At 47.0% G+C, this 23,435-nt stretch overlaps 1 protein-coding gene across 14 annotated transcripts in view; it reads right to left on the bottom strand.

Annotated features, from left to right (window-relative positions):
* The window catches only part of TENM4 (teneurin transmembrane protein 4), a 645,582-nt gene that overhangs the window by 337,083 nt on the left and 285,064 nt on the right, over window positions 1–23,435 (bottom strand). For all 14 annotated transcript variants that reach the window (XM_083609383.1, XM_083609392.1, XM_083609393.1 and 11 more), the window contains 2 exons: window positions 21,921–22,209; window positions 14,360–14,632 (listed from right to left, as the gene is read on the bottom strand). In XM_083609383.1, the coding sequence (XP_083465509.1) occupies window positions 14,360–14,632; window positions 21,921–22,143 (496 nt within the window). In that variant the 5' untranslated portion in view covers window positions 22,144–22,209. The remainder of the gene's footprint in view (window positions 1–14,359; window positions 14,633–21,920; window positions 22,210–23,435) is intronic.

Below are 23,435 nucleotides of genomic sequence, written 5' to 3'. Positions count from 1 at the left end.
GGGGAATCAGCCTTATATAGGCTTTCCCCTCCTTTCTGCAGCAAGGGCTCATGGGACAGCTTTTCCCCAGGAGCCCATCACACATAGAAGATACTGGGGGAAACCTTGCCTAGTATTTTGCTGCAATCCATGGACCACAGCACCATTGGGCAAAGGCATCCTATGCTTATTGGGCATGGAATGGGGCTTAGAATGTAAGCAGAACTGCTTAAACTGGATCAGTCTTCAGATTCATCAAGCACACCCTTGCTGCTTCCAGATTTTTTCCCCATCATCACATTTATACCCCCACCCATCTGGCTGGGCTGCCCCAGCCACTCTTTCTGGGCGGTAGATGCATGTTGATTTGCAAACTGGCTGTTGAGATATGGTAAACTGGTCACTGACGACAAGTTATTTGTTGAACTTCATAGCTGAAGCTGGATGTCCCCAGTCAAAATACAACCATGTGTTCACTACAGGACATTGTTTCTTTCATGCAAAGGACTGCAGTGGGTGTAAAGGATTAAAGTCTCCTTATCTAGGTCCGAGTCTGGAAAAGAGAATCCTTGCACAACTGTTTGCTCAAAACACACACAAACATTTACTAACTGCATGGAAGTTATGACATGGTTAAGGTTACCATTTTGTTTAAACCGTTCTTCAGTTTTCAAGCACTTGCTCATTTAAGGAACAGCTTCAATTTTTCATCTGCTGCCAATTAGATTTTTTTTTCTTTCTTTCAGAAATGACCATATTAGCAATTCATCCAGCATCAGAGTTTTTGTTTTGTTTTAGCTGTTGACTTTAAATAACCTACGGGCAAAGCGGGATGGAAAAGAATGGAAATATGTTGCTGGTGAGATAAGACCGCTGTAACACTCACTGCACAACATCACTTGGCTCTCACCAAGAGAAAAAGAGACAGCTGGATGAAACCCTTGAAATTGTCAAGCTGAAAACCAGCGTTGGCCATGCAGAGTTTGTGCTTAACATGGTGACAAAAAAGCTGGACGAAAAGATACAGGGCAGTTTCCCCAACCTGATGCCCTCCAGATGTTCATAGAATTGTCGAATTGGAAGAGATCCCAAGAAATGAAGGAATTGCAACGAAAGCATTCGTGACAGATGTTGTTGGACTACAACTCCCATCACCCCTGGCTGTTAAGCCATGCTGATGGGCCTAATGCGTGTTGTAGTCTGAAACATCTGGAGGACATGACATTGGCTCCTCCTCTCAAACCAAGGGGCTGCCATCTTTGCTAGTGGGCCACATGTCTAAAACCAGATGTTTCTTGACCGTGCAAGATCAAAGAATAGGTAAGATGTTATCTCATGGTTTCATGGCAAATGTGGTGCCTGGAAGAGTGTGTATGTGCAGTTCAACGGCTATCATTAGAGCAAAAGCATGGTCCTGTGTGATTTCCAAGATGATACCCACAGTTTGTATCTAAGGAGCGGGATGTGGGGTTGCCCACATGGAAGAGGTGAAGGCCGTTGCGGTTAAGCCACTTTGAAGATCTTTCCTTACTATTTCTGTCCCCAGAAAGAAAGAAAGAAAACTTCACCTGAACGGCGTTCATTGTAGTGGGTTTGGGGGGAAATTAAAATTACAGGCCTGAAACTCAGACCAGCTTGTCCAAAAGAAAACAACGTCTTCTGTGAAGGATGAGAAACCTGGGCTGAATTTAGACCAAAGCTCCCTCTGCCCATATTTGTGGCTTTGGGTGCAAAAGCCAGCCTGGCTGTCACATGGTTTCAACTAGGGGTGGTTTAACCTCAAATTCCAAATTGAACCTGTCAAACAAGGAATGAGTTCACAAACCCTGTAATTGCCAGATCCACAGCTGGTAAAAATTGAGCAGCCTCCTGGGAATTTCAAGGGCAAGTCCATTTAAAAAAAGAGAGAGGGGGGGGGAAAGAGATGGAGACTTGTTTTCCATCATCCAATTATTTATACCACTGTTTTTAAAGTAACCCCTATTAAGTGTTCCTTGATGAGGCAGAAACGGTGGGCTTTCCTGAACGACCTTTCGAACAATCCAAATATTGTTCGATCTAAAGTTAAGCATGAGTAGATTCCATTGTTTTCATTGGGAATGCTTCACTTAGTCTCTTCCACTGAAATCAAGGAGACTTACAATATGTCCTTGATGTTGGTTAGTATCTAAAACACCTTAAGTTATGCTTCAGCTTTTGAGATTTTAAAACAATGAGCAATTCACTTTTCCACCAAATGGTTTATAATTCAAAGGCCATCCTATAAAGCAAAAGTATCCCACAGGGTTCCCTTCAGATTTGGTTGGCCTACAACTACCATCTTGCCAACAAAGGTCCATATAGTTAAAGCTATGGTTTTCCCAGTAGTGATGTATGGAAGTGAGAGCTGGACCATAAAGAAGGCTGATCGCCGAAGAATTGATGCTTTTGAATTCTGGTGCTGGAGGAGACTCTTGAGAGTCGCATGGACTGCAAGAAGATCAGACCTATCCATTCTGAAGGAAATCAGCCCTGAGTGCTCACTGGAAAGACAGATCCTGAAGCTGAGGCTCCAATACTTTGGCCATCTCGTGAGAAGGGAAGACTCCCTGGAGAAAAGACCCTGATGTTGGGAAAGATGGAGGACACAAGGAGAAGGGGACGACAGAGGACGAGATGGTTGGACAGTGTTCTTGAAGCTACCAGCATGAGTTTGACCAAACTGCGGGAGGCAGTGGAAGACTGGTGTGCTCTGGTCCATGGGGTCACGAAGAGTCGGACACGACTAAACGACTAAACAACAACAACTACCACCACTGGCCATGTTTGAAGGGCTGATGGGAGTTTGAATATCCCTGCTATAAAGGAAGCTCACCTACAGAAGCTTGGGAAAGAAGACCAATAGTGGCAGGAGCACCGTCGAAGGAAGTAATCCTGCAGCTTCTCCAAGGTCGCGAAGGAAACATGTTGCAAAAATAAAGATTGCCCTCAGGACTCAGAAGATCTCAACCATAAAAGCCATGCTTCCCTCCCACATGTCAAATAACTTTTCTGCCCATCCTTTTATTGCTTCTCAGGTAATGTTTATTGCTCGGAAAGTAACTAATCATTGGTTGATGGGAGCTTGGATGCAATTAAAAGGATACCCTTCGCCTCTTAAAATGCAAAACATTTCTGAGCGTCATAATCGTCTAGGTTTTATAACTCGGCTTTATTACTTTCCAAATATACAGTGCTCATAAAAAAAGAAAGTAATTGGCTCTTTACAATAATGCTGCCTCCTAATGTTCGCTGGCAACACTGGATGATCAGCCATATCACACAGGTATTACGTCTTAAATTGTTTTGCTTCCATCCCCAGCATTGAAACTTTTGAGGGCAATTGTTTTGCATAAATATATTAAAAGCTGATGCAACAGAGGGAAACTATCGACCAGGAAAATAGGAGGTAACATTACCAGCCAAAGGTCGTAGTAGAAAGCATCACTGAATACGAGTTAAGAAGATCAACATATCAGTTCAAGAGCTGTGACTGCAGTTCTTTTTTCCCTTGTGATGCAAGCCTAATTCACATCCAGCACCTCAGTTTACATAAAACACTATGAAGAGGGATAGCAAATCATCTAGGCTAATGCGAGGAGGGACAAGCCTAGACGATGATCCAGTGATCAGCCGCCAGTCTTGTCCCTCCCCTTATGAGTGAAGATGGCTGCCTGCTTCTTAAAAATACAAAGCAAAACCCTGTTACGTAGGTCACTGCCAGACTCTATAGTATTCAAATTATACAGTTATAGCTGATTAGGACAGCACTGGCGAAAATGCCTGGGGAAATTTTTGGGATAACACTTGCTTCGACGCAACGTCAGCTAACCTCTGTGAAAGCACATTAGAACGAATGCTCCTTAGATAGCCAACGTTGCGTAAACTCTTTGCGAATAACTCAGGATGTGAGCTCACTAAATCGGTCCCCTGCAATTGCCTGTAGACTTCTATGAGCATATACCCTTAGCTCTGTAAAGTGTAAAGAACATAAAGGTAAAGGGACCCCTGACCATTAGGTCCAGTCGTAACCGACTCTGGGGTTGCGGCACTCATCTTGTTTTACTGGCCAAGGGAGCTGGCATACAGCTTCCGGGTCATGTGGCCAGCATGACTAAGCCGCTTCTGGCGAAGCAGAGCAGCGCATGGAAACGCAGTTTACCTTCCCGCTGGAGCGGTACCTACCGTATTTTTCACCCTATAGGAGGCACTTTCCCCCCTCCAAAAATGAAGGGGAAATGTGTGTGCATCCTATGGGGCGAATGCAGGCTTTTGCTGAAGCCTGGAGAGCGAGAGGGGTCGGTGCGCACCGACTCCTCTCGCTCTCCAGGCTTCGCGCAGCTCTCCGCAAGGCGCGGGAGCCCGGCACCGGGCTCCCACGGCATGCGGAGAGTTGCCTGTTCTGGGGGCTGGGGTCGGGGGGAAGCTTGGGCTTCCCCCGCCCCCGTCCCGCGCCTGGGGGGAAAAAATAATTTCCCCCCCTTTATTCCCCCCCAAAAAAGCTAGGTGCGCCTTATGGGATGGTGCGTCCTATAGGGCGAAAAATACGGTATTTATCTATTTGCACTTTGATGTGCTTTCGAACTGCTAGGTTGGCAGGAGCAGGGACCGAGCAACGGGAGCTCACCCCGTCATGGGGATTCGAACCGCCGACCTTCTGACTGGCAAGTCCTAGGCTCTGTGGTTTAACCCACAGCGCCAACATAGCTAGCATTTAAAGCAAAGTTAATAGGTGAAAATATTTTGTAAATTTCCTTGCAATCTTTGGATGAAGGGTGGTGTCAGAGCTGCCCGAGGTCCCAGCTCACAAAGGACCAACGCCGCTTCGTTGTTAAGTACAAAAGTCTTTATTGAAGTTCAGTTTCACTTCCAGAGCCGCAGCGTGCAGCTCTACGTCTCAAACTCTAGACCGCTGAAGCTCCGTCTGAGTCTCCTCCCCCCAGACACCAGTTTAAGACTCTAGCCTTGCTCCACCTCTTCCTCTGCTCTTTCCTCCTCTGGTTCCGCCTGTCCGTCGGGGTCTCGCCCTTTCTAGACTCTTCTGACGCTGAATCCCCTGAGTCTTCCCCCTCCCTCCGGCGGGCTTTAGGAGCTGGTTCCCAATCCGGGTCTCCTGCTGTCCCTCGCGCCTGTACATTTGAACTTGGCGCGCGCGCCCAGCCGGTAACTTTTCTCCTGACCGTTTCACTGCTGCTGTCACTGCTTCCCCCTTCGGGGAGGCTAGCTGCAACTGACCTCCCCTCCGTTTCCCCACTCTCCGATGGAGGCGTGGTCAGCCCTGACTCATCTTCTCTCCCCGCTGGAGGAGACGCTGGTCCTGACACATGTGACTCTTCCCCCCCACTACGCTCTGGTGGGGAAACTGGTCCTGATCCCCCGCTGCTGCTTTGGGGTTCCCCGCTGGCCCCTTGTTTCTGGTGCGTCCCCCCTGGGACCCCCCTTGCCCTGATCATCGACGCCCCCTTCTGGGAATCTTCTGATTCGCTGGAGAAGCTCATGGAATCTCTCGGGTCACTGTCATACTCCCCTACGCTGCCCTCTGATTCTTCCCCTTCGCTCTCCATTTCCTCTCTCCCCTGTGCTCCTGCTCCTGAGCCCCTGACAGGTGGTATATAAATTTAATAACTAACTAGTTTGAGTTTGAGTCCTGCCCTCTAGAGCAGAAAACAAGCTTGCTCCATTTCCCACATGACAGCCCTTGAGATATTTGAAGAGGGCTATTATATCGCCTCTCAGCCTCCTCTTTTCCAGGCTAAACATACCCAGCTCCTTCAACCGTTCCTCATAAGGCTTGGCTTCTAGACCCTTGAAGGGAGTTGGGAGTCTTCCAAAATTTGAAGGTCTACAGGTCCCCCATTCCTGATGAAGAGTTCCTAGGTATCTGTTGTTCCACATATAACAAACATAAGTTGCGTGCCGCACTATAAAGGAGTTTCCTGGTGCGCCAGTTCTTTGGTTTGGTCAACAGGTCATCTCGAATTATGGTGCTGGAGGAGACTCTTGAGAGTCCCATGGACTGCAAGAAGATCAAACCTATCCATTCTGAAGGAAATCAGCCCTGAGTGCTCACTGGGAGGACAGATCCTGAAGCTGAGGCTCCAGTACTTTGGCCACCTCATGAGAAGAGAAGACTCCCTGGAAAAGTCCCTGATGTTGGGAAAGATGGAGGGCACAAGGAGAAGGGGACGACAGAGGATGAGATGGTTGGATAGTATTCTCGAAGCCAGCAACATGAGTCTGACCAAACTGCAGGAGGCAGTGGATAACAGGAGTGCCTGGCGTGCTCTGGTCCATGGGGTCACGAAGAGTCGGACATGACTAAACAACTAAACAACAGCAACAGGTCATCTCCTTCAATTTCCTGATGAAACAGGATTCTGCTTGGTATATTAATATGCACTACCAGCAGACGTCTTCCAAATGAGCTCTGGCATGAGCTCCTCTGATTTGCCACAGAGATAAGTGTGAAGGTTAAATCGAAGGTCAATGACAGTCCATGTTTATTGGCCAACTCTCCGGTCTGGAGCCACTGTTATTGAGCATGTCTACGAAATCACCTCGGAACGAGGTAGGGCTTTATCGATAAACGACAGCGCCTTGTGCATATTGATAAGCAGAGGAGCCTAGGGAGAAGTGCGGAACTGCAGGGAAGTAGCAAAGCAGAGACTAGCAGTGCCATTGAAGTAAATATCCTGGCAAAGATTTGGGGGGAGCAGCTATCCCTTACCCTCACCTTACAGCCATTTCTTAAAGGAACATCACACCCCAAGACCCACCTGCTGGAAATGGTTGCTCCAAACACCTGTTTGGGTTGCTTCTGAAACTGGGCTGGCCTGATTGGGGAAATTATCCAGTATCAATCCCAGTGTCAGGCTTCAACGAATCCGATCCCTCCCACGGTGGCAGCCAAGGAGCAGATAAACAAGAGGAGTTCTTACTAAGTCATTTATTCAATATTCACAGAGAGGGACAAAGGAATGTAGTCTCTCTTAGAATACAGTGGGTATAGGGTGGCAGTATAATAATAATAATAATAATAATAATAATAATAATAATAATAATATAAATAAATAATTCCTCAACTTTCTAAGCATCTGGGTAGGCCAGTCTTTACAATAATGTTTTCAGCAAGCACTGGAAAGAGTACAGCAAAAGCGCCTGACTGGGCTCAAGAGGCAGGGAGTTCCAAAGGTGCCGGCACACTGAACAATCAAGTTTTTAAAAATGCAGAGCAAGCAATATGTAGCATCTGTAATAGTGCCACATGCATGGAAGCCAACACATAAGGGCTGAGGGGCTCTTTGCCACACCCAATAAAATATCTGAGGTCTCAGGCCTCCCCAAAGTTGATGGGCATTGCCATTAAAAGGGTGTGTGTGTATGCTGTGCCATATGATCGATTATGTGGGGCATGACTTACCTTCTCCCTCCCACCACAACATTTTATTCAAGTTGGCACCCTTGGCCACATGTGCACCAATCATTTTAGCTTTCATTTCACTTTAGCTTCATATTGCTTTTAAATTTTTTTTGCATTATATTCTAAGTCACTTTCAGTTGGCAAATCATAAAAAAATCTACTCACAAGAAAGAAATAAAAAATATTGAAAGGGTGTGGGGAGAACAATTACCTTACTATAAACGTAATGAATGTGCATGTTGATTTACATGTGCAAAAACCTTGTGTTACCTTAATATACAGTTTTCCCCCACCTGGTGCTGTTTTGGACTACAGTTCCCATTGTCTATCACCACTGATGGATGATGAGAATGATAGTTTATGAGGCTCAAGTGTGGAGCCATCCGACAGTTTGACACTGGAAGCGAAAGCAAAGACAGACTTTTGAAAGCCTGACTCTGAGGATCTGATCCCTTTTTTTCTTTTTTCTTTAAAAAAGATTACATATTAAGGATGTTATCGTCTCGTGGCTTCTATTTAAGTGGATGTTCTAAGCCTTCAGCAGCCCACCAGATCTATTACCAAAATCTTGAAGGCAGTGATGACAATGATGTATAGATTGTATATTACACCTGTCAAGTTAGCGAAAATGTATACAGTCAGTAATAAATGTTGGAAATGTAAGGAAAAAGAGGGAACATTTTATCACATGTGGTGGGAATGTAAAAAGGTGAAATGCTTCTGGGAGATGATATATAATGAGATGAAAAAAATGTTGACATATACATTTATAAAGAAACCAGAAGCGTTTTTACTGGGCATTGTGGGGAGTGATATAAATAGAAAGGAATGTAAGCTCTTTTTATATGCAATAACAGCAGCAAGAATATTATTGGCCCAAAAATGGAAGCAAGAAGAACTACTGACGATCGAAGAATGGAGGATGAAGTTAATGGACTATGCAGAACTAGATAAACTAACAGAAAGGATTCGAAACCGGCAGGACCAGAAATTCACGGAAGACTGGAGTAAATTTACGGACTATTTGAAAAGTATTTGTGAAGATCAGACGACGTTTGTAGGTTTGCAAGAAGTTTTGTGAGGAGTATTATTGGAAATATTGCAAAAATGGAGAAGGGGAAGGATGATTTGTTAAGAGATGTAAAGTTAAGAAATGCATAAGAAGTGGTTAAAATGGTGGATCATCAGAGGTGCTGATGGAAGTCTAAGAAGATTGTATAAGTGAAAAGTTTTGTGGTACATTTTATAATTTATATGTTAAAATCAATAAAAATTATTTTTTTAAAAAACAACAAAATCTTGAAGGCAGGACAGACAAGAGTCAGTCTTGTCTTTGTATAGAGTCAGAGTAATGGGCTCATCCATGGTTTGAAAAACAGGAGAGAGAGAGGGAGAGAGAGAGGGAGGGATACAATTCTATCTAGCGTGCGCACATGTGCATGGAAGTATGTGCAGATATAAGTGCCTGGCCTGTGAAACAAGAGATGCTTGAAAGCAGATGGCCCTGGGTAGAAAACCATGCTCAGGTTTATGTTTGAGGACAGACTAACAGATGTGCCACATTATCCCAGCCTTTTAAGAAGATGTATGCTTTTGGTGCCATTCTGGTTTTCTGAAGGCTAATGAACTATCTTTCGGAGGAACCATATGTCCATGGACACCCTGCCCAAAATCGCAACGATTATGATCGTACTCCTCTCTACCCCGTTAACTCGAGAGACCTTAATTGCGTTGTCGTGACATTTACCGCACAATCCCAAAGAGAGAGAGGCGCTTGTGTATTGAACTGTGATCAAGTGGGGAACAGTCTTCCCAAACATGGAGGGAATCTGATATAGTTGTGCCATCCGACAGCAGGTTTCTTCATAGAAGTCGTGGCATTTATTTACTTATTTTTCACCACTCCGAACATGCGGATAGAAGCCCTTGGCTCCATCTCGTGCCCTATTGTGCCTGGTGTTTAAATGTTCATGTAATACTGAGATGTTGCAGTTGGGCTCGCTAACTACTTGGCTGAAACTGTCAACCATAGAATCACAGAATTACAGTGGTACCTTGGGTTACAGACGCTTCAGGTTACAGACTCCACTAACCCAGAAATAGTACCTTGGGTTAAGAACTTTGCTTCAGGATGAGAACAGAAATTGTGCGGCGGCAGCGGGAGGCCCCATTAGCTAAAGTGGTACCTCAGGTTAAGAACAGACCTCCAGAACGAATTAAGTTCTTAACACGAGGTACCACTGTATAGAGCTGGAAGGGATCTTAAGGGTCCCTGCAATGCAGGAATCTCAACTAGATCATACATGAGAGATGCTTAAAAACCTTCAAGGAAGGAGAGTCTACCATCTCTTGTGGGAGTCCACTCCACTGTCACTCGAACTCAGGACGCAAGGGAGAAACTTGCTAAGAGGAAGGCATGCTTGGCAAATCCACACCATGTTCAACTCCCGCCCGGAAAGCAATGTTCCCACTGTGGAAGGACGTGTGGATCCAGAATTGGCCTCCACAGTCACTTATGGACTCATTGTTAAAACCGTGTTTATGGAAGACAATCTTACTTGGCTACGAGTGATCGCCAAAGAAGAAGAAGAAGACTGTCAGAAATGTCCTCTTGATGTTGAGTCAGGACCTCCAACTCAAGCCATTCTCCATGTGTCAGCCCTTCAGATTTTGGAGGTGGTGAACCTATCTTCTCTCAGTCTCCTCTTTCCCAGGCTAAATACCCGCAAATCCCTCAACCGTTCCTCCTATGAGGTTTTTAAATCCTCTGCTTACTGGCCTCTAGGAAGGTCATGGGAGGGATCTGGAAGGCCTTGAGAGGCTCTTGAGATCTTTGCCATCTCCCTGCATCAACTTTGGACAGGTAGGGATGGGCCCAGGGGGGCAGTTAGAGAGGTCTTTCTGACGTTATGCAATTTTGCCTTTCTGTGTGGACCTCTGGAACGCAACTCCTGTGTAAGTTTCAGGTCTACTGTAGTACACTGCCATCATGATTAATGGTCATTGAAAGTCTTATGTCCCATGAGTAGTTCACGGGTTTCTTGGATCTGGAAACACCAAGGATTGTCGTTGGGACTTTCTTCCTCCAGAGTAGATCCTTCAACCCCAAAGACACCTCAGGCAGAAGAGTTTTTGATGGGATCCGTTCCTGCATTTGGTTGCCAGTCAACTATTGAGTGATCAGGCGTCGTACATGCATGTCTGAGCCATCCCTAAGGCTTGCAAATGAATGGGAAGGGCCGTGACTTTGTGAAACAGAGGGACACCAATCCCAACCTTTCCCTTTAAGAAACAACTCTCTTCCAAAGCACCAAGCAATAAAACTATGCAGAAGGCTCTGGGTGTATAGACATCAGAATTCAATACTGATTATTTATTTTGCATAACTAATAAGGAAACATAACAAAAGTTGCTGATGTTAACATGCAGTGGGAAAAAAATGGGCTTTAATGGCCCCCATAAACTCTGCTATTGATGGCAGCTTTATAAAACTCCACATTGACGACAGCTAAAGGCTATACGTTCTATCAATACGGTCAGCAATTAATATTGACCGATAAAATGCATCCGGTAAGCTCACTCATTCCTTGAGTCGCTTTGAGCTTACTTTCAGCATAATTTTCACATCTGAGGAAATATTTTCCCTGTAAAATCCTCAAAGCCATTTTGCGAGCAGATCTCAGGATCCGCAGTAAGGATCCTTAGTTGCGAGGAAGCTTCTGTTTCCTTTTTGTTTCCCTGATCTCTTCCCCTCTGGCCCACCTGTAGATCAGCACCTCTGAGTTGCTTCTTGATTCATCCTCGGACTCGCCTGCCATATTGGAGGAGAGAGAGGGGTGTCTGTGAGTGCAGACATTAGTTTTGTGTGCAAAGGTAACATATTCATTGATCTGCTTCTTTCACTCTTGCTTCAGATCCCGTCCACCACTAGCATCTTTGCATGGAGGGTGTTTAATAATAATAATAATAATAATAATAATAATAATAATAATAATATTTATTATATGCTGCTCATCTGACTGGGTTGCCCCAGCCACTCTGGGCAGCTCCCAACAAAATATTAAAAACACATTAGGCGAACTATTGTCAATGTACTGGTAGAAGCAAAGATCACCAGTGTCGAAGCAATGATTCTCCAACATCAACTTCGTTGGACTGGTCATGTTGTGAGGATGCCTGATTATCGTCTTCCAAAGCAACTACTCTATTCTGAACTTAAAAATGGAAAGTGTGATGCTGGTGGTCAACAAAAGAGGTCTAAAGACTCTCTCAAGGCAAATCTTTAAAAATGTAGTCTAAACACCAACAACTGGGAAACATTGGCCTGCGAGCGCTCCAATTGGAGAACAGCCTTTAACCAAAGGTGTCATAGGCTTTGAAGACACTCAAACTCAGGACGCAAGGGAGAAATGTGCTAAGAGGAAGCCACACTTGGCAAACCCTCACCATGATCAACTCCCGCCCGGAAACTTATGTCCCCACTGTGGAAGGGTGTGTGGATCCAGAAATGGCCTCCACAGTCACTTACAGACTCACTTTCAAAACCATGTTCATGGAAGACAATCTTACTCGGCTACGAGTGATCACCAAAGATTAAAAACACAGTAAGACATCAATCAGTACAAACTTTCCTAAATAATAACCATAATAACTTGTAGCCCCAGAAGATCACCAAGAAGGGAATGTGACCTCTGGCTGAAAAGGGTCTCCCACCCCTGTTCTACAGATAGTTGTTTGTTTGTTTGTTTGAAACACACCCTCGCCCACCCTCACATGACATCTTTGTTATGACGGAACAGAACCTTAATAGGCCTCAGTCACTGAAATTAAAACACAAAACGAGGGGGCAGCACGTGAGGAATCAGTGTTGCAAGTCTTCGTATACAAAAAGCACCCCCCCAAAAAAAAAACGCGCACCAATTTTACTTAAAATCACCATATGCTACCCAATCTGACTGTGGAAAGCAGCAGCAGGGAGAGAACCGCTTCACTTATTCCATGCGGGTGCTCAGGTCAAAATCCCATTCCCCTTCGTGGCCAACATGCCTGCTCTATATTAAGAAACTGGCAATGGAGCAGTTCAATTAAAGGTGTAAAAAGGAGCACGAACATCACTTGCAACGGCTGCTGCTTCGGGATGTACTCTGCTTCCCATCTGCCCACCCTTCCTTCCCGCTTTAAACAAGCCGTGGTCAAGTCGCAATTGCGTACTGTGGCACTCTCTTCCTCGCAGAACTGTTGACCTCGAAATGTGCATTCCATCGCCAACCCCGCAACTGGGAGACATCTCCACGGCCGGGGAGACAAAAAAAGAAGAAGGGGAAACACCCTGTGACCTTCAGGTTTTCGTAAAAGACAAGTTTCTAAAAATACGCCTTTTCTTTTCCCTCCTCACAGAGAGAGAAGCCGGGGTTATTTACATAAGTGGCGGGAGTCAGCCGAGATGGGCTTGGAAATGATCTGCTAGGATATCAGTTTGAGAGATAAGGAAAGTGGGGAGGAAAGAGAGAGGAGAAAACGCTTGATAGGGTGAAATTTCAAATGCAGGAGTTTGGGTGGTGTTTTTCCGGGTTTTTTTGGGGGGGGGGGCTGAACGGGCCCTGCAAAGAGCTCAGGGGCTGCTGAACTAGCGCCGCTTTTCCACGACAAGCAAAACGGGAGCCTTTTTCGTAGCACAATGCCGCCGACCATTTTGTACAAGAGGCCATGCCAGTGAAGTACAAAAAGAATACTATTCTGCCCTCATTTCTCCTCCGCCATTCCTCATAACCAAATCAAACACCCCAGAGCTGCTGGAGAACCTTTTGTCCCCACCCAGACGTGGATAGACTACAACTCCCATCGTGCCTGGCCAGGGCCAGCCCAAGGCATTTTGCCACATGAGGCAAAACAGAAAATGGTGCTCCCCACCTTCTCCTCATAAGGGGTCCTGCTTCATCCTCCTCCGCTGCTACCTGAAGAGGAACAGGTGGCTTCACACTTCCCAGGCAGTGACCATGGGCGACAGTGGGGTGCGGTCAGTGGACTAGCGGGGCTGGGCTAGTCCCCTAAATGTTCCCCCGGCACCTCCTTTCCAAAGCCCAGGAAGCTTCTGCCCAGCTTAGGGAAGTGTTAGAATATTCCCTTCCACCTTAAGAGGGACAGGCATGACTGTTGTGTGTCACATGCCTGTTTACATTCCAGCACAGCTTGCTGGGAACTTCCGTTTGTGTATAGCTTTTGCTTACGCTGCTTGCTTGGACCCGAAAGGGAGAAGACATGTTTTTTCCTTTGTCCTGATGTACGCTAAATAAACTGCCTGTAAATATGCTTTGCACAACCTCTCCCTGCCACTTCTGTTGTGCGTTTACTCTGCTGAACTGCGTGCCCAGCTTCTGAAGCTCTGGGTCGCAGATTCATGCTGCACCAAGGACTGGAGTTTGACCGCCACGTCGGCCGGTGGGCTGGAGCCAGCTGGGGGCTTGACACTGCCCCCCGATTCCTTAGCAGCATCCCAACAGGAAGAAGGCGCTATGCTCACATGTGCAATGTCACACACACAACATTGAACCCCGCCCCATCACACTTGTAAACTGGCACCTCTGGCCCTAACTGTTCCCCTGTGAAAATTTTTACTACATGCCACTGATGGGCGACCAGCTCAGAAGGTAGTAAACAGTGTGCTCCCCAGAGGAGAACGCTCCTCCCAGTTGTCCCCAGCCTGCAGCCTGAAGCGACTGCCCCACAGAGGCTAATGGCTGAGCTGGCCCATTCTATGGGCTGGGGCTGATGGAGGCAGGCTAACAACATCCAGAGGACCCTAATGATTTTGCACCGCAAGTCTAGAAGACAAAACAAAGACTGGGACACAAAACAACAGGATGGAAGACAAACAGATGGACAGAAGAGTCTTTGTAAGGAGCAGAACAGAAGCACCGGTATCTCCTTGGTGGTCTCTCTTACCAGTTTCGGTGTTATCGTGTTCCGTATCGGTGAGGGTGAGGTTGGAGTTGGCGCGACTGGACAAGCAGGAGCTGCGGCCCGACTTGGGGTTGCGCCCCCACAGCCTCACGGGGTGCTCCGGAGACATGACCGCGTCGGCTTCCGTGTCTGCGTCCGAGCCGGCGCTGATGGAGTAGCCGCAGTGGGGCAGCCCTATATCTGTCCGGTACAGAGTCCCGTGTGGCGGAGGCGATACGTCTTCGAGGCCCAGCTCTCGCAAGGAAAAGTTGGCTCCTGGGGCAGAAATGGGGGAGAGAGTTGGGAAAGAAGAAGAGAGCAGAACATTGTGGGATGTCCGTCTAACAAGGGATAATGAAGACGTTTACCAGCAGATGTTATGTTACATTGTGTGGACCTTCCATTGGAGATGTATCAGCGTTAGGGAACCTGTGGCCCACCATATGTTGCCAGAATCCAGACCTCATCAGTCCCTGCCAACATGGCCGACAGCCAGGGATTATGGGAGTTTTAGCCCAGCAACATGCTGGTTCTCCAACCCAGGGTGAGAGCTGAACAAGAATTTGAACATTGCATCTCTGGTCCAAGCACAACGCTCTTGCCTACTCCCATTCAATTGATATGCTGGCTTAAAAATAAGTGTGCAGTGTGAGTCATATGGTTGTGCTCTCCAATTCCACCCACACAATTGTGTGCGTGGATTTGAACTTGAGTTGGTGGGGAGAAGCAGAAGTATTTGCGCTCTCTGGTCTGCCCTTCAGCCTCCGAAAGGTTGGAACAGACCTTGCTCACGTACAAACGTCTGTCTGCATTATCATGAAACCTGCATTTTGCAAGGTTCTCAGCTGTGCATAGTCGCATGTGAGCAGGGTACGTACAGTTGCACATGGGCCGACTCTCTTTCAAGATCCTGATGTGGAATTTGGGGGGGCAGTCAGCCCAGGAAAACCCACCCTGCGGGGCTATGGTCACGCTATGCCAGAACATCATTCCAAGTCCAGTGTATAACACACTTTCTGCATCACACAAAACGAGTCCGTTTGGAACCCCAAGGTCATCCGCTCAGACACCTGCCCTTGACATTTTCCACTCCAATAAGGTCACAGCAGAATCCGTTCAGCAGCAGAACAGATGTGATTGTTTAGCTGGCTAAAAATATTACCTGGGAAGAAAGGGCTCTTGAATTTGCCTCTAGTTACCTGCAGAGCCACATAATCGTTTCAAGGCAAAATAAACATTTGAATTTCAGTCCTTCCTCTTCAAAAGGAAGAGGAAAGTTCAGGAAAGTTGTCTTCACCAATTAGTTTTTCTGTTATAAGCCCCATTTATTTATCAAATTCATATCACTCCCCTCTCTGCCTCCTTCATTTATTTTTGTCAAACAGAATTGCAAGGGTGCAAGAGAGTACCCAGAAATCTTATACTCTTAATCTTTTGTTCCAGCTCATTAATCCCAAATACTGTCAGAACGATCCTGTCATTTAGGTTGGGGATTATTGCTGTTGCTCTTAGTAACAGCATTATTTTATAACCCGCCCTTGACTCTTAGGTTCCAGGTGGGTCACAACAATTAAAAAATACATTTATTTTCTCTAACAAGAAATTTCTGACACCCTTTCCCCCCTGAGCACGTGGATACCCTGTTCCTGTATCTCAGTGGCTCCATTTGGGCTACCATCCTATCGGCCACTTGAGATAGCTCCAGCTATCTAGGCGCAGAACAGCTAAGAGCAGGGGTAGGCATGCGGTAGGGATGCGGCCCAATCGCCTTCTCAATCTGGCCCACGGACGGTCTGGGAATCAGTGTGTTTTGACATGAATAGAATGTGTCCTTTTATTTAAAATGCATCTCTGGGTTATTTGTGGGGCATAGGAATTCGTTCATTCCCCCCACCCCACCCCCCAAAATATAGTCTGGCCCAGCACATGGTCTGAGGGATGGTGGACCAGCCCACGGCTGAAAAAGGTGGTTGACCCCTGGCTAAGAGGATAGAGGGGAAGCTCTTCCATAGAGAGAGTCTGCGTAAGCTGAGTTTAAGGCCAAGCTAGGTTCAGGATGCAGGTGGCTCTGTGGGTTAAACCACAGAGTGTAGGACTTGCCGATCAGAAGGTCGGCGGGTCGAATCCCTGCGACAGGGTGAGCTCCCGTTGCTCAGTCCCTGCTCCTGCCAACCTAGCAGTTTGAAAGCACGTCAAAGTGAAGTAGATAAATAGGTACCGCACCGGCGGGAAGGCAAACGGCGTTTCCGTGTGCTGCTCTGGTTCACCAGAAGTGGCTTAATCATGCTGGCCACATGACTCGGAAGCTGTACACCGGCTCCCTTGGCCAATAAAGCGAGATGAGCGCCGCAACCCCAGAGTCGGTCACAACTGGACCTAATGGTCAGGGGTCCCTTTACCTTTACATTTAGGTTCAGGACCTTGGACAGGGACTGCAGAACTAGTTCAGGACCGCGGACAACAGCCCTGCAGCGGAGGCAGGAGATTTCAGTTGTCTCAGCAAGTGTTGAGGGCAGCTTTGTAGTTGGAGAGATAGACTATGGCTCCATTTTGGCTACTATCCTATCGGCCACTTGAGGTAGCTCCAGCTAACTCCAGCTCTTGTCCTGATGCTGCTGCAATGTGCTTTTTGCACCAGGCAAAAGCATTCTTCTTTACTCAGGCCTATGGCTATTGAATAATTTATGGCCTGTAAAAGTGTGGGGGTGAGGACTCTTTGTTATAATGATCACTTTACTGTTAGGCTGTCAGTACGCTTTTTACTATGTTTATACTATCATTTTTATCATTGATGTTCTATAATGTGTTTTTGATGTTGTACATCACCCTGGGATCTTTTGATAAAGGGCGGTATATAAATTCTTAATAATAATAATAATAATAATAATAATAATAATAATAATTTCTCCTCCCCATCACCAGTGAAATGGAGGGGAAGGAGGGAGAGAGGATGCATAGCAATGATTTGCACTGAGTGCCATGCTATGGACAGGGAAAAGAAAATGCAAGGCAGAAACACTCTTTTGCTGGTAGCTCCGTGTTTCCAAGCTCAGGCCGCTTCACCTTTAAACCGACGGCTCCCTCCAACTCCTGCGCTTGAAAAATAGCTATGATTTTTACACTCTTTTGTGGTGTGTTATTATGTAGGTCACACCTGTGGAAGAGCTGCCTCGCCACAAGCCTGCTCCCAGCAGGGAAGGACTTTTGCAATAACACAGGTGGCACCGGGGTGCTCCACTCAGCACAAGCAACCTGGCGATTCTGCGTGTGTCTCTCTCTCTCTGTGTTGTTTTTGTTCCTTACGGGGAAGCATTTGCTTAGCTTAGAAGAGGAGGAGGAGGAGGAGGAGGAGGAGTTTGGATTTGATATCCTGCTTTATCACTACCCAAAGGAGTCTCAAAGCGGCTAACATTCTCCTTTCCCTTCCTCTCCCACAACAAACACTCTGTGAGGTGAGTGGGGCTGAGAGACTTCAGGGAAGTGTGACTGGCCCAAGGCCACCCAGCAGCTGCATGTGGAGGAGCGGGGAAGCGAACCCGGTTCACCAGATTACGAGTCTACCGCTCTTAACCACCACAAGAAGAGCCTGCAGGACCAGGCCAATGGCCCATTCTAGCCCAGCATCCTGCTCTCACAGCACCTGTGGGAAATCTCCAAACAGGATCCGAGCACAAGAGCAACTCCCCCCTCTCCTGTGGTTTCCAGCAACCAGTATTCAGAAGCACTGCTGCCTGCAATTGTGGAGACAGAACATAGCCACCATGGCTAGTAGCCATCAATAGCCCTCTTCCCCCATGAATTTGTCCAATCTTCTTTTAAAGCCATCTCAGTTCATGACATCACTGTCTCCTGTGGGAGCGGGTTCCACAGTTTAAATTTCTTTTCCCTGCCCTGAATGCATTGGATGTTTGCAAGCACTGTTTAGTGTTTCTGCGCATGCGCGAGCGCTGAAACCCGGAAGTAACCCATTCCGGTACTTCCGGGTTTCGGCGGTCCGCAACCCGAAAAAATGCAACCTGAAGCATCTGTAACCCGAGGTATGACTGTAGTTAATTTCTTCATCCCTTTTTTCTGTTTTCCTGTTTTAGATTAGTGTGATTTCTTTGTATCTTTTGTGGAAAACCTTCAGTTAAATTTGATTATTAGAAAAAGAGAAACGCGTTTTCTCTATTCTCTTTCTATGCGCCATTGATATCAAGTTCCCCAAAGGACGCGCTAATAATTGCACGCAGGGGGTTGTAGAGGAAAGGCTGGTGCAACTCTCCCCACAACCACACAACCCCCCCCAGCCATTATTTGAAACAAGTAGTCTAGCATGAGAACAGGAGCTGAGGGTGAACTTCACACCTTTTTTAATTACCTAAGACAGATTAAGCTTCCTGACAGCATTGACAGGCTTGGGGATAGCCGCTCTGCCAATTCTGCAGAGCTGGTCGAGAGAACAAGGAGTGAGCCTATGATAAATTAATCTGGATAACACCACTGGGCCTCCTTGCAAGAGAAGCAGCCATCCCCTTTCACCACCTCGCAGCTGCGAGAGGATGGAGAGGGGCTAATGAAACAGAGAAAGCTGCACCGCCCTTGAAGTTTACCTGTGGGAGCAGCTCAGTACGGTTTCCCCCTCTTATCATTTGAAGCTAACTTGGTATCATGATTCTGGGCCCCAGGGAGACCTGTTTGGAGGAAAGGCCTCTGCTGGCTGGTGGTTTGCTGAATTGATTTCTGCTCCAGATATGGGACGGTTATAAATAATAATAATAATAATAATAATAATAATAATAATAATAATAATTTATTATTTGTACCCCGCCCATCTGGCTGGGTTTCCCCAGCCACTCTGGGCGGCTTCCAACAAAGATGAAAGATACACTAAAATATCACATATTAAAAACTTCCCTGAACAGAGCTGCCTTCAGATGTCTTCTAAAGGTCAGGTAATTATTTCCTTGACATCTTAAGATGTCTTCTGAATGTCAGGTAGATGTTTATCGCTTTGACATCTGATGGGAGGGAATTCCACAGGGCGGGCGCCACTACCGAGAAGGCCCTCTGCCTGGTTCCCTGTAACTTGGCCTCTCGCAGTGAAGGAACCGCCAGAAGGCCCTCGGAGCTGGACCTCAGTATCCGGGCAGAATGATGGGGGAGGAGACGCTCCTTCAGATATACTGGACCGAGGCCGTTTAGGGCTTTAAAGGTCAGCACCAACACTTTGAATTGTGCTCGGAAACGTACTGGGAGCCAATGTAGGTCTTTCAAGACCGGTGTTATATGGTCTCGGCGGCCGCTCCCAGTCACCAGTCTAGCTGCCACATTCTAGATTAGTTGTAGTTTCCGGGTCACCTTCAAAGGTAGCCCCACGTAGAGCGCATTGCAGTAGTCCAAGTGGGAGATAACCAGAGCATGTATTACTCTGGCGAGACAGTCTGCAGGCAGATAGGGTCTCAGCCTACGTACCAGATGGAGCTGGTAAACAGCTGCCCTGGATACAGATTTGACCTGTGCCTCCATGGACAGCTGTAAGTCCAAAATGACTCCCAGGCTGCGCACCTGGTCCTTCAGGGGCACAGTTACCCCATTCAGGACCAGGGAATCCTCCACACCTGCCCGCCTCCTGTCCCCCCAAAACAGTACTTCTGTCTTGTCAGGATTCAACCTCAATCTGTTAGCCGCCATCCATCCTCCAACCGCTTCCAAACACTCACACAGGACCTTCACCTTTACCGCCTTCACAGGTTCTGATTAAAAGAGAGGAAGAGCTGGGTATCATCCGCATACTGATGAACACCCAGCCCAAACCTCCTGATGATCTCTCCCAGTGGCTGCATGTAAATGTTGAAAAGCATGGGGGAGATGACAAAACCCTGAGGCACCCCACAAGTGAGAGCCCAGGGGTCTGAACACTCATCCCCCCCCACCACTTTCTGAACATGGCCCAGGAGGAAGGAGCGGAACCACTGTATGACAGTGCCCCCAGCTCCCAGCCCCTCAAGACGGTCCAGAAGGATGTTATGGTCGATGGTATCAAACGCCGCTGAGAGATCCAGCAGAACTAGGAAACAGCTCTCACCTTTGTCCCTAGCCCGCCGGAGATCATCAACCAGTGCGACCAAGGCAGTTTCAGTCCCATGTTGAGGCCTAAATCCCGACTGGAAGGGATCCAAATGGTCCGCTTCTTCCAGGCGTGCCTGGAGTTGTTCAGCAACCACTTGCTCAATCACCTTGCCCAAGAATGGAAGATTTGAGACTGGGCGATAATTGGCCATCGTGGCCGCATCTAAAGATGGTTTTTTAAGAAGCGGTTTAATAACCGCCTCTTTCAGCGGGTCTGGGAAGGCTCCCTCACGGAGGGAAGCATTCACCACCCCACGAAGCCCATCACCCAGTCCTTCCCGGCTAGCTTTTATAAGCCAGGATGGGCAAGGATCCAGGAGACAGGTGGCTGGCTTCACTCGTCCAAGCAGCCTGTCCACACCCTCGGAGGTAACAGATTGGAACTGATCCCACACAACTTGACTAGACAGGACTCTAGCACTCTCCCACCCATGGTGGAGTCTACTTCTTCCCGAATCTGAGCGATTTTATTTGCAAAAAACTTTGCAAAATCATTGCAGGAGATCATGTGGCCCGTACTGGCAATTCCTGCTCCCTTTTTAGTCAGTGTTCTCTCACATCCCTAACCTCAGCCAAATAATTCCTTCTTCCCTCATAATAATAATAATAATAATAATAATAATAATAATAATAATAATTTATTATTTGTACCCCTCCCATCTGGCTGGGTTTCCCCAGCCACCCTGGGCAGCTTCCAACAAAGATTAAAAATACATTAAAATGTCACACATTAAAAACTTCCCTGAGCAGGGCTGCCTTCAGATGTCTTCTAAAGGTCAGGTAATTATTTCCTTGACATCTGATGGGAGGGCGTTCCACAGGGTGGGCGCCACTACCGAGAAGGCCCTCTGCTTGGTTCCCTGTAGCTTTGCTTCTCACAGTGAGGGAACCGCCAGAAGGCCCTCGGAGCTGGAGCTCAGTGTCTGGGCAGAAGCAACGGGAGCTCACCCCATTGTGGGGATTCGAATTGCCAACCATCTGATTGGCAAGCCCAAGAGGCTCAGTGGTTTAGACAACACCACAGTGCCACCCACGTCCCTGCCACCATACCCTCTGACATGTCCCAGTGCCGTGTGTGTGACCTGCCATGAGATCATGGTGACTAAAAAGTGAGCATTTTGGGGCACTGCGATCTCGCACGAGAGCATGTCCCCCCCAATGGAATGTCCCAATTTGGGACAGTGCCACGTGCCCCCTGGGTGGGTCATGCAGACCCCTTGGGGTCTGTGGACCACCAATTGGAAACTACTGTTCCAAATGTTTTTGGATGGTGTTTCAAGGTTATAAATATGCTTTTTTTCCATTTTATGTTAAATGTTTGGTTTTCACGTTTGGGAGTTTTACCGCCTGGGCTACTTTGGGTGGAAAGGCAGTCCAGGAATAGATGGAAAAAAACTTTGAGCGCCCTCCCCAACTGCCCAACTTCAAGGAGGCCAGGGTGCAAGAACCATACCTGTTCGGCAGTACTCGTCCACTTCCTGGTGCACCATTTCTTTCACCCGGTTGCCGTACGTCAGCCTGGAGTCCTGGTCGTAAGCCTTCAGAGTCTCGCTGGAGCTGTACGACTTCTGAGGTATCTTGCTGTCCTCGCTCTCTGCGGACGAGCTGGTGTAGCGGCGCTCTGCATCCCGGCGCCTGGTCAGAGAACGATATGGCTTCCTTTCTTTCACATCCATGGCCCTCTCGTCTCTGTCTTCAACATCAAAGAAACGGCGTCCGTGAGGCAATCAGATCGGAATGTTCTGGAAGGGAAAACCAACCATCTTTTACAGTGCGTTCTGTATAAGGACGTGGCAAGCTATTAAGAAGGACAACTGGTCCATTTTTTATAGTATATGCTCCCGATAAACAAATCAAGTGTGCTCCTATCTGCTTCCTTGTTATTTTAGAATTAATATTTCAAACCCTTTTTTTGGCAGGGCACGCCACTAGACCTCACGAAAGCGGCGTTTGGCTTGGTCATTTTCAAGTTTACGGTCAAAGCACCTGACTTTCGAGCACAGGAGCGAATTCCCCCTCCAACGGCTGCTTCCACGAGGCCCGCTCTATAGGAAGATTTCCCCATGGCAAGAAAACCCATGTGTCATGCCAGCATCTACAAAGCCGGTCTCTGCAATTGCCATTAGTGACTGTGTAATAAGTGAAGCAGCAACAAAGGAAAGCATAAAAACCTACCAGGAAATGGAGAACATTCCTACCAAATGAGTTATATGAAAAATTTTCCCTCATAAAAAATGTGTTGGAAAACCTAAAGTTTCTGATCTGGAACACGTCGCTTCATGGATTATATAGAATCCAATAATCTGTTGCCTCGCCATCCTCTCATTGGGTTCCAAAGCAGCATTCCACATAAACGTCAGGAAAAGACGTTAACAAATCCAAATCTGGGACTAGACATTGCAGGCGTTTAAAAATACCTGTGTCTAGTATTCGGTCCCCACAATCGCCCCTGTGGCAATCACACAGGGTCCCCGGACGTTTAACGGTCTATTGATCCCTGTGCCACCACTGTGATCGCTTCCTCACTGCCACCAACCAGTTACTCTCTGGTAAAACACTGAGTCCAGACAGTTGTTAAAAGTGAACAAAAAACCCAACAAGTTTATTTTACAAACATTAACAAGTTTATGGTTTCTCAGATAATATTCCTGTCAGTATCTTAACTTTAGTTTCTTTATTGGCCTATACCTTCCTAATACCTTCTGACTGATTATCTCAACTGTTTGACGGACTCCTCTTAACAAATTCTCTCCCTCTCTCACACCAGACTAGCCCAACCCACAGACTTATCTTCCCTCTCTCGTCTAACTCCAGACTGTCTTCTCAACCACTCTAACTCCTCCAAAAAACCCTCTGTGCTTAAACCTTATACACAGTTAAATCTGCCCCTTGGGTTCCCATTGGTCAGTCATTTTACAATTAGTTAACTCTTTCCTTATGAACCCAGTATGATGTCACGCACCTAGGA

Source organism: Podarcis filfolensis, assembly GCF_964270895.1.
Source record: "Podarcis filfolensis genome assembly, chromosome: 4".
Lineage (NCBI taxonomy): Eukaryota > Metazoa > Chordata > Lepidosauria > Squamata > Lacertidae > Podarcis > Podarcis filfolensis.
This window is presented reverse-complemented; position numbering and strand designations above follow the sequence as displayed.